The sequence below is a fragment of the Bufo gargarizans genome, chromosome 2 (genome assembly GCF_014858855.1).
Source record: "Bufo gargarizans isolate SCDJY-AF-19 chromosome 2, ASM1485885v1, whole genome shotgun sequence".
Lineage (NCBI taxonomy): Eukaryota > Metazoa > Chordata > Amphibia > Anura > Bufonidae > Bufo > Bufo gargarizans.
The window spans coordinates 520,183,824-520,194,645 of record NC_058081.1 but is presented as its reverse complement, the minus strand read 5'-3'; the positions used below and the strand labels follow the sequence as shown (position 1 = coordinate 520,194,645).

The 10,822-nt window shown below is 44.3% G+C and overlaps 1 protein-coding gene across 4 annotated transcripts in view; it reads right to left on the bottom strand.

Annotated features, from left to right (window-relative positions):
- Nucleotides 1-489: 489 nt before the first annotated feature.
- RAD52 (RAD52 homolog, DNA repair protein) overlaps nt 490-10,822 on the bottom strand; it is an 89,751-nt gene continuing 79,418 nt past the window's right edge. For 3 of the 4 annotated variants that reach the window (XM_044277989.1, XM_044277990.1, XM_044277991.1), the window contains 2 exons: nt 9,226-9,459; nt 490-2,312 (listed from right to left, as the gene is read on the bottom strand). In XM_044277989.1, coding sequence (XP_044133924.1) covers nt 2,248-2,312; nt 9,226-9,459 — 299 coding nt within the window. In that variant the 3' untranslated portion in view covers nt 490-2,247. The remainder of the gene's footprint in view (nt 2,313-9,225; nt 9,460-10,822) is intronic. The other variant, XM_044277992.1, reaches the window with a different exon arrangement.

Below are 10,822 nucleotides of genomic sequence, written 5' to 3'. Positions count from 1 at the left end.
ATTTTGTAACTTCATCTGTTTTGCAATTGTATTGATTTTATAATCTTTGTTTTTATAATAAACAATTATATATTTTGCATATACAATTGTCCCTTTGTTTCACTGTTTGCACAAATCAAATTAAGATACTCGATAAAAGAACTTAGAGGTGTTTATGCCCGCCTGAAGGACAGAAAGAAAAGCACAGCATGCTGCAGTTTGCTCTCTGGTATGGAAACGCAACGGAATTCTTTTTGGAGCATTCTGTTCTGTCCCCATTGGCAATACATGGGGACAAAACGAAAGCTTTTCTTTCTAGTATTAAGACCCTATGACTGATCTCAATACCGGAAAATAGAAACACTAGTGTGAAAGTAGCCTTAAAGTATATACCAACCTACTCAGCTCCTCCTGTTCTGTAACATGCCACCTGCAGAGTACTCTGCACTTTAATGGTGATAGGTTCTCTTTAAACTTTTTCAGCGTTATACAGTGTAGACATGACACGAATACAGTTCACCTTTTTTTTTATTATCAATAACGGTCATAACACAGATTAAGAGAAGACACAAAACATTTTATGTAGAAATATATAAAAGGTATCAAAGTTAAGTGACTATTTAAAGGGCTTCCGGCACCAGATTTATAGAAGTAAAAGAGGCTAACCTGTTAGGCTACATGTACACGACAAAAACATCAGTTAAAAACAAATATACTGTCCATTTTTACATACATCTTTTTTCACTGATTCCTTACTGAGAAACGGACGTTAAAAATTGACCAATTCAAGTGTATGGGGGCGGTCAGTCAGTGAAAAACGGACAAGATAGAATATGTTCTATTTTTTTATGTCCGTTATTCACTGACCGTAAAAAAAACCTGCCGTGTGAATAAACCCATAGACTACCATTGGTCTTAAAACGGATGTGTGATGTGTGATGGGCTTTTCTTTCTAGTATTAAGACCCTATGACGGATCTCAATACCGGAAAATAGAAACACTAGTGTGAAAGTAGCCTTAAAGTATATACCAACCTACTCAGCTCCTCCTGTTCTGTAACATGCCACCTGCAGAGTACTCTGCACTTTAATGGTGATAGGTTCTCTTTAAACTTTTTCAGCGTTATACAGTGTAGACATGACACGAATACAGTTCACCTTTTTTTTATTATCAATAACGGTCATAACACAGATTAAGAGAAGACACAAAACATTTTATGTAGAAATATATAAAAGGTATCAAAGTTAAGTGACTATTTAAAGGGCTTCCGGCACCAGATTTATAGAAGTAAAAGAGGCTAACCTGTTAGGCTACATGTACACGACAAAAACATCAGTTAAAAACAAATATACTGTCCATTTTTACATACATCTTTTTTCACTGATTCCTTACTGAGAAACGGACGTTAAAAATTGACCAATTCAAGTGTATGGGGGCGGTCAGTCAGTGAAAAACGGACAAGATAGAATATGTTCTATTTTTTTATGTCCGGTATTCACTGACCGTAAAAAAAACCTGCCGTGTGAATAAACCCATAGACTACCATTGGTCTTAAAACGGATGTGTGATGGGCGTTAAAAAATTGTACATCACATGTCCATTTTTCACTGTTGTGTGCATGTAGCCTTACATGTGCGTTTGGCAGCTGAAGGCATCTGTGTTGATCCCATGTTCATATGTGCCTGAGTTTCAGCAAACGGGGAGCAACGGGGGCATTACAGTTACACCTAGAGGCTCTACTCATACCGCAGGCAGTAAAATCGTCATCATGTCAGGGCCCGGTTAATCAGAGTGCAGACGGCACAGCAATCACAAAGAGCGTTGAACCAATATGCGTAACAGCCCTGTTGCTCCTACAGGATCATTTACATAAATTAAAACAATGTTTTGCCTAAATTCTGGCACAGATGAGGGTGGGACCAATACATTAAGCATCTGCTGACCAGCGCAAATGCCTCATGTATTGTGTTACGGCTATAAATCTGGTGACAGAAGCCCTCTAAATAAAATATGGCATATGTTTTATTAAACGATAATAAGATGTTCATATTAAAAACAATTTAATAAAAAACATTTGAACATCCATCACAATCCTTTATGTGAGAAATCTCAGTTCTTCTGCAAGACAGCACAAGTTCCTCATATGTAGAATTCAACAATCCATATTACTGTAAGAGGTTAGCAGTGAACAGCAGCATTGCTCCATAGGAGAGCCCAAGACCATGGATAACAGGAGTGTGATGAACAGAACCGCAGTGAAGATTTCAGTCATGATGGGTCAAGCTTCCTCTTCTTCATGTAAATACCCTGGTTGTAATGCTGCGGGCTTTTATCTTCAAATTGGGAAAAATATAAAATGAACACATTTATTTTATAACTGAAAGATGCATATTCTTACACTAACTTTTAATGGATTATCTGTATGTGCTGTAGTACTCAACCCCTTAATGACTACTGAAGCCTTTTTATGGAGGTCAGTAAGGGGCTTAAAGGACCTATTACATGGGCAGATCATTATGATGATTGCTAACGATTGCTCTCCTCCTCTAGCTAGCGAGCAGGCGATTGCCAGAAGGGAACGCTTCCCTCCCGACAATCGAGTGCTCTATCTGCCCATGTAAAAGGACCCTTATCCTAGACAGCTGCCTGATCATTGGTCTCTTGTGCAGCAAAGAGCAGGATTTGGGTGTCGTGTAGACTCCAGCTCTAATGGCCTAGAATGGGCTGTTTAACCCCATAGATGCCATGGTCAATAGCAACCGCACCATTTAAGTGGTTTTCCTCTATCAGCCAATGGGTCCGCGAAAAAAAAAAAAAACGGAACAACGGCCGCGGATGCACACAACGGTCGTGTGCATGAGGCCTAAGTCTTGATCCTGACAACTCCAGTCAAACATCTATGGAGAGACCTGAAAAGGGCTGTCCATAGACGGTCCCCATCCAACCTGACCTGAAGATCTGCAAAGAATGTCAGGAAATCTCTAAATCTTGGAAACCTTGTGGCATCATACCCAAGAATACTGGAGGCTGTAATTTCTGCCAAAGGTGCTTCCACTATGTACTGGGTAAAGGGTCTAAATACTTTTGTCAATGCAAGATTTTAGTTTTTACTTTTTCAATAAGTTAGCAAAGATTTCTACCATTCTCTTTTCACCTTGTTATTATGGGGAACTTTACCCTAGATGTTTTTTTTTGGTCTAATTACAAGACTTCAAAATGTTATAATTGTATGTATTAATGATTGTATCTGTAACACTCAGTATAATAAATAATTTTATTACATGACACGGATGCTCATATTGCTATCTCTTTCTTTACTACATTAAATAGCAGCAAAGAAAAAATACAAGTCAAACAAGTCAAATGTCCCAGTATAATAGGTCTGGATCCCAAACACTCCTCCTCTTTCTTTGCTGCTGCTTCCACAGATAAGTACTTTGTGTGGGCTAAAATCTGTGGGAGCTTTATATTGTTAGGGATTCTTCCCTTCCTTATTCTTGTTGATTCCCCCCCTTTTTATTTTACAGCCTTTTCTGTTCCCTCAGATTGTGCTGTATATATATTTGACTTTTTCTCCCTTTATCTCTTTTTTCTGTGTTTTCTCTGAGGGGGGAATCTGTTCTTTTGTTCTTTCCACAGGTGTCCGCTCCGTTTCGCCGCCCCCCCCCCCCCCGCTGTTCGCCCTTACCTTCCTGCTCTCGGAGCGGGCGTCTCTCCCGTCGGCGGCCGTTGTCTCGCGGGACTTCGGCCGCCATATTCTGACCTCTTCTTCCCCTCAGCTTCTCCTGAAGCTGTTCGTGCCGTTTTCTCCAGTGTCTCGCGAGATCTCGCGCTTTCCGGCTTCAGCCTCGCAAGATCTCGCTCGTCCCCGCTCACCAGTATCTCGGAGCGGACAGTTTATCCGCATTGTTTGTACCTCGTCCTTGTTACCCATACCGGTCTGAATTTGGTTTTAGCTGGGGCCCTTATATATTTTAGTGTCACATTAACCCTTGGTTTCTGTTTCTCTGGTCCTGTCCCAGGCCATATATTACGCAGACACTATACCCTCAGTATTTTACCATGACTTATCAGCATCAGCGCACCCCCACTCCTAGGGACCTGGAGCAATTGTCTCTAGCCCAGGAGTCAGTCCCTGCTCAGTCTGATGATCAGGCGCTGGCAATTCAGCGCTCTGTGGCTATGGCCATTCAGTCTGCTATGGGGTCTATGGCTTCTGCCATATCTCACTCCATCTCGGAGGCTTTCTCTTTGCATAATCCGCCCTCTAAAGATATTTCCATCCCTGCACCCTCTAGCTCTCGGGCGGCTGCCCCTGATTTAACTGCCTCCAGAACAAATAATGTTGGTGAGTTACCTGCCACCCTAGATAGCCCTCGTTCGCGCAAAAGAGCCTACGCCCGCCAGGCAGAAAAGGCGAGGCAAAGGAAATGCGCCAGAGCGCAACATGACACCGATTCAGACTCCGATCATTGTTTGGATGAGGAGGCACAGGATGATTCTTTCTACGGTGCAGAGGAGGAGGGTTTAGTCCCTTTAGATATGGACCCCTCGGCCCATCTTCTACCCCGGCCATACCCTTTATGTCTAATGCTGACGGTTCTTTGGAACCCTCCTTGGCCATTCTAGACCCTGCTGGTTTACCGCTTTTTGACCCGGATGCTCTTCACCATCCCAGATCCTCAGAATGGCTCCCCTCAGAGCATATTGCCAAAAACTTGGAGGCGAGAGTTCGCCAACCTCTTAGTAAAGAGGCGAGAAATAAGCTAAGAGCTGAATGCCCCAGGCCAATTGTGCCAAATAAGGTCTGTGAGACCCCTATTGTGGACCCGAAGATGTCCCAATATTTAGCGAAATCAGGATGGAATCCCCGCAGAGGGCCTGAATCGGCTCTAAAAGCCTGTCAAGACAAGGTCTTAGATATTTTAGGCCCCCTGACAAAAATATTTGAGTTGGCTGAGTCAGCTAAAGCTCAAAACACACTGGTAGACCCGGAAGAGCTACGGAGTTGGGTCCAGCGTGCTGTATCACTGGGAATATTAATACGTCCCTCTCTATTGAGAGACGTAAAGCCATACTATTCAAAATTGAGCCTAAACACTCAAATTTGGCATTGACCGAAGTGGGTAAAGATGCACAAGGGCTTCTTTTTGGAGACTCTTTCATAAAAGATCTCTCCCGTTTTGTTGGAGCCTTTTCGGCTTTGGATAAGGCGCAGACGTCTATGAAGCGCGTTTTTCAAGGTCGGGTCTCCACCAGGGGCGGCAGCTCTAGGGGCCGCCTGTCCGGCCGATCATCTTTCCAGACCCGTGGTTCGGGTCGAGGCTCCTTCGTATACCGAGGCTCCAATCAGGAATCCAGACAGCAGTCTATCTTCTTCCCCTCTCGTGGCCTGGCTTGGAGATCCAGAGGTTTCCCAACTTCAAGACGTCCATTTGGTAAGTCTACCAACCCCATCCCTTTCTTCAGTTACCTGGGTAGGGGGCAGACTCCGTCTTTTTTCCCACGTTTGGGTTACAAATTTCTCTCTACTGTGCTAGGTTTCCGAATAGAGCTAACCACATCTCAGGTCTTCATTCCCCCTCCAGAACCTTACCACCTTCCGGCTCCAAAACTCCTCCTTTTGCACAAAGAATTGTTGGCCCTTTCCCTGAAGGGCGCCATAGAACCGGCCCCATCATCCTCCGTGGGAGTGCTCAGCAATATGTTTCTAGTGGCCAAAAAAGGGCGCCAAATGCGCCCTGTTATCAATCTCCGGCCGCTAAACGCCTTCGTCCGTTACCGCCATTTCAAAATGGAGGGTATTCACCTCTTGAGGGACATGCTCCTTCACGGCGATTGGATGGTAAAGTTAGATCTGAAGGACGCCTATCTGACAGTCCCAGTGTCCAAAGTTTCCAGGGACCTCCTTCGATTCCGTTGGGGCAAGGAGACATGGAGATTTACTTGTCTTACATTCAGACTTTCTTCAGCTCCTTGGGCCTTTACGAAATTATTGCGCCCGGTTGTCTCTTGTCTCCGCAGTCGAGGGGTCCGTCTTATTGTCTATCTCGACGATATCCTTCTCTTGGCTCGGGACCAAGCTACCCTTCTGACGCATTTAGATTGGACTATGAACTTATTATCTCGTCTAGGTTTCCTGCTCAATCTGGACAAATCCTGTCTCACTCCGGGTCAGGAGATGGAATTTTTAGGATTCTCCATCAATTCCATTACGGAAACTCTCAGTCTCCCGTCTTCCAAGGTCCAAGCGATCCGCAAAGAGCTTTACCGGACTCTTTCCCTCCCGCAGGTCTCCCTTCGGCAGCTGGCCCGTGTCATCGGCCTCCTTTCGGCTTCTATTCAGGCAGTTCTTCCTGCTCCCCTGCAATACCGAGCTATGCAACGCCTCAAGAACTCTTACCTGCTGGCGGGCCTCTCGTACTCGTACCTGATCACCTTGGACATGGCAACCAGGAACTAATTAACTTGGTGGATTGGCAATTTGGAGGTCTGGAACGGCAAAGCGATTTTCGCCTCTCGTCCGGATTTTACAGTCGATTCAGATGCCAGTCTTCTGGGATGGGGAGCCTACTGCGACGGAGTGACAACTGGAGGAAGCTGGTCTGCGGAGGAATCTGCCTTTCACATCAATGGCCTGGAGTTGCTCACGGGCACCTTCGCGATTCGCAGTTTTGCGAATGGATTGACCGGAACTTGCATCAGACTACGGATGGACAACGTGTCGGCTGTCCGCTATGTCAACGCCATGGGAGGCACGCACTTGTCAACCCTGTCCCGACTGGCTCGGGATTTTTGGACCTTCTGCCTTTCCAGGGACATCACTGTAGTCGCGGAATATCTACCCGGTCTCCACAACATTCATGCCGACTGGAGTTCGCGTTTTCTTTCAGATTCCAGCGATTGGAGGCTAGACTCGACAATATTTGCTTCTATTTCCTCCCTTTGGGGACCCTTTTATTTAGACTTCTTCGCGTCCCGCTTGAACTCTCAGCTTCCTCGTTTCTACAGCTGGCGTCCAGACCCAGAGGCGATAGACGCCCTGTTGCAGGACTGGTCGGGACATCTGATGTATGCCTTCCCGCCATTTGCTCTGATTCTCCATGTTTTGGCTCAGATTCGCCAACAGAGGGCTGAGCTAGTCTTGATTGTCCCGTTTTGGACCACTCAGTCTTGGTTTCCTCAACTTTTGGAAATCCTGATTCAGTGCCCACTACTTCTCCCATTGTTTCCGGACCTCTTACTGGACCCTTCGACATCCCCTCGTCCTAGAGGAAACTCTGCAGCTCCTCGCCTGCAGGGTCTCAGGGGACCCTGGCACATCACAGCAATTTCGGACTCAGCTAGACGTCTTTTGGAAGACGCATGGGCTCCCGGAACCAGACGGTCCTATCGTGCGGCTTGGAAATCTTGGGCTGACTGGTGCATGGTTAGGAACGTGGATCCCTTATCAGCTCCTGTAACGGAGATTCTGGAATTCCTCACTTCTCTTTTTGACAAAGGCAGGGCTTATCGTACGATCAATTTGTATCGTTCAGCCATTTCGGCCTCTCATCTAGGTTTTAGTGGGGTTCCTGCGGGTCAACATCCCTTGGTATGTCGTCTTCTTAAAGGTTCTTGCCTTTCGCGTCCTCCTAGGCCACGTTTTTCTTCCACCTGGGACGTGTCTTCTGTCCTGTCTCTCTTCTCGTCCTGGCCACTCAACTCAGCACTTTCCTTGCGTCAGCTTTCCGCTAAGTTGGTCTCCCTTTTTTGTTTGGTCTCTTGTAAGAGGGTCTCGGACGTCAGGGCCTTGGACTACGACGCTCGTTCTTTTACTCCGGATGGGGTGGTATTTAATATCACTCGTCGCACCAAGACCAATATTCGGTCGGTGTCCTATCCATGTTTCCCGGTCGCTTGTCTGAGAGAGTATGAATCTCGCACCTCTTCTCATCGTATCTCCTCTTGCCCTCAACTTTTCTTATCGTATCGCCGTCCTTTTCAGCCTGTCACCAGCGTCACCTTGGCTCGATGGGTTAAATGAATTATGTCCCAAGCCGGAGTTGATACCACGGTATTTACTGCACATTCTACCAGAGGTGCTGCTGCAACTTCCATGGCAGTCGCCGGAGCACGATTGGAGGACATTATGCGTCTTGCAGACTGGTCCCGGGTGTCGACATTCCGTGAGTTCTATTTTCGTCCTTCTTCTCATGTTTTTACTTCAGTTGTTTCGCAGCTTTAAACTCGCAATATGAGCCTCCGTGTCATGTAATAAAATTGCATGATTTTCCTATTGTATGACGTAAAGTCATGATTTTATTAAAGACACAGAGGCGAGTATTGCCCCTCCCTTCCCTCACCCTTTTTTTTTATTGTTTTGTCATTTTATGCTCAGATTGATACTTCATTATACTATGTCTTTTAATCTCGTACTGTAGTTGAATTTGAATTTGGCCTTATTGCAAAATCTTGCTAGTTGCTTTGTCCTTGCTTGAAAGGTCGATTACCCTTTGTTTTCTTATGTTTTTCTTTCTCAGGATGAACTTACCTATTGCACTACAGCGGATGTCTACAGCGTCTACCTTTTCGTTCTCCAGCTCAGCGAATCCGGTTTCATGAGGATTTCGTCTTAAAGTTTCATTTTTTTTCAGGTTGGATTGTTCAGTTCTTCTAGTCCGGAATCACCATCAAAGAAAGAGGAGTGTTTGGGATCCAGACCTATTATACTGGGACATTTGGGGAGGGGTCTGTTGCCATGGCAACTTGTTTGACTTGTATTTTTATTTATTTTTGCTGCTATTTAATCTAGTAAAAAAAGAGATAGCAATACTCGCCTCCGTGTCTTTAATAAAATCATGACTTTACGTCATACAATAGGAAAATCATGCAATTATTACCTGTAAATTGCAGCAGATGCTCAGCTGTTTATTTACAGCTGCTAACTGATGTGTATGATGCAGGCACAACTACTGTGCCCGTGCTATCCAAATACATGGACTGTACATCCATCTGCAGTGTGACACCACTAAAGCAGACACACATTTATAGCCAAATGAGGGGAGAGGTTAAACCATAAAAAAAAAAAATATGAAATGAAAGAAAAAATAATAATATTTTCCTAAAAAGCATTAAAAAACAGCCATATATGTATAAAAAAAAAAAAAGTATTTTAGTAGCCCAAAAAAACAAACAAAACCAAACAAGACCATCACTACATTTAGGAATAAAACACTTTAAGCAGTTAAAATATATTTATGACACCTGTTCGGTGCTGTCCAGTTGTGTTCCCTAGTGTTTGGTTCCATGCCATCGTTCTCATGGGCTGACGCTCATTGTTTGGTCTCTGGGGTGTTTTGCTCCGTGTCAGCATCTGATGGTGTCCTAGTGGGGTTGCAGGTCTGGACAGGGAGGTTGGAGCTGATGTGTGTACAGTTTCTTTGGAGAAACTGTCAACTTCTATAGAGTCTAATGGGATGTCCCAAAGCTCCGGATCATCTGAAAACACAGGAAAATGGATTTATCACATTGCAATTCCAACAGGTGCAGAATTGTGGGAACAGAATATATGCTGGTCTCCAGTCACGTTCCTCCCTACACAGTTCTAATTGTACCAGCACGGTAGACTCACACTGATCAAAAATGCATGGCCTATCTTAAGCATAGGCCACTAAAGGAAAACTCCTTTAGGACTTTTGTGGGAATGGAGGAAGAGGTCTAACTTCAGTGTAGTATATATGAGGTGCAAATGACAACAGTGTTTACCCCCTTCCTTATCAGGCCAATTTTTACATTTCCGCAATGGGCCTAACTACAAATAATTCATGTTATTTTCCACAGGACACATTAGACCTTTCGTTTATGCCATTAGATGACAGATATAATTAAAAAAAATATCGAAGGAAAAACTGTAAATAAAAAATATGAAAAAATTTTTCAAATATGCTTCAAATAACAATATTTTTTTTTTTCCAACCAACTGTAAGGCCTCTTTCACACGGGCGTCGCATGTGAAGGGCAGATAGGAAGCGTTTTAATGCGTTTTGCACGCGTGTGAGAAAAATAAAAATAAATCGGCATGTTTGGTACCCAGACCCGAACTGTTTCGGTTAGGTGTTCTGGAGATTTTATTTTCCCTTATAACATGGTTATAAGGGAAAATAATAGCATTCTTAATACAGAAGGCTAAGTAAAATGTCCATTGAGGGGTTAAAAATAATAAACAAATTGAACTCACCCCATCCACTTGGTCGCGTAGCGGATCTCCTCTTCTTGCTTCTTTCTTCAGGACCTGGCAAAAGGACCTTTGATGACGTCACTGCGCTCATCACATGATTCATCACCATGGTATAAGGGAAAACAATAAAGATCGGGTCCCCATCCCGATAGTCTCCTAGCAACCATGCGTGAAAATCGCACCGCATCCGCACTTGCTTGCGATTTTCACGCAGCCCCATTCACTGCTATGGGTCCTGCGTTGCGTGAAAAATGCACAATATAGAGCATGCTGTGATTTTCACGCAATGCGTGAAAATCACCGCTCATGTGCACAGCCCCATAGAAATGAATGGGTTCAGATTCAGTGAGGGTGCAATGCATTCACCTCACGCATTGCACCCGAGCGGGAAAACTTGCCCATGTGAAAGAGGCCTAACAAAAGATTTTCAAGACAAAACTTTTCTAAAACTATTACCATATGTTTATACTGTAAAAATAAATGCTACTTGTGTAATTTACCACAAGAGTCCACCACAAGACTTCAATGGACTGGAAAAAAAATGTGTGTATGTGTATCTACGTATACTATTTACAAACCTGTTTCTATAAGGGTCTATTCACACGTCCGCATCCGTTCCCGCAA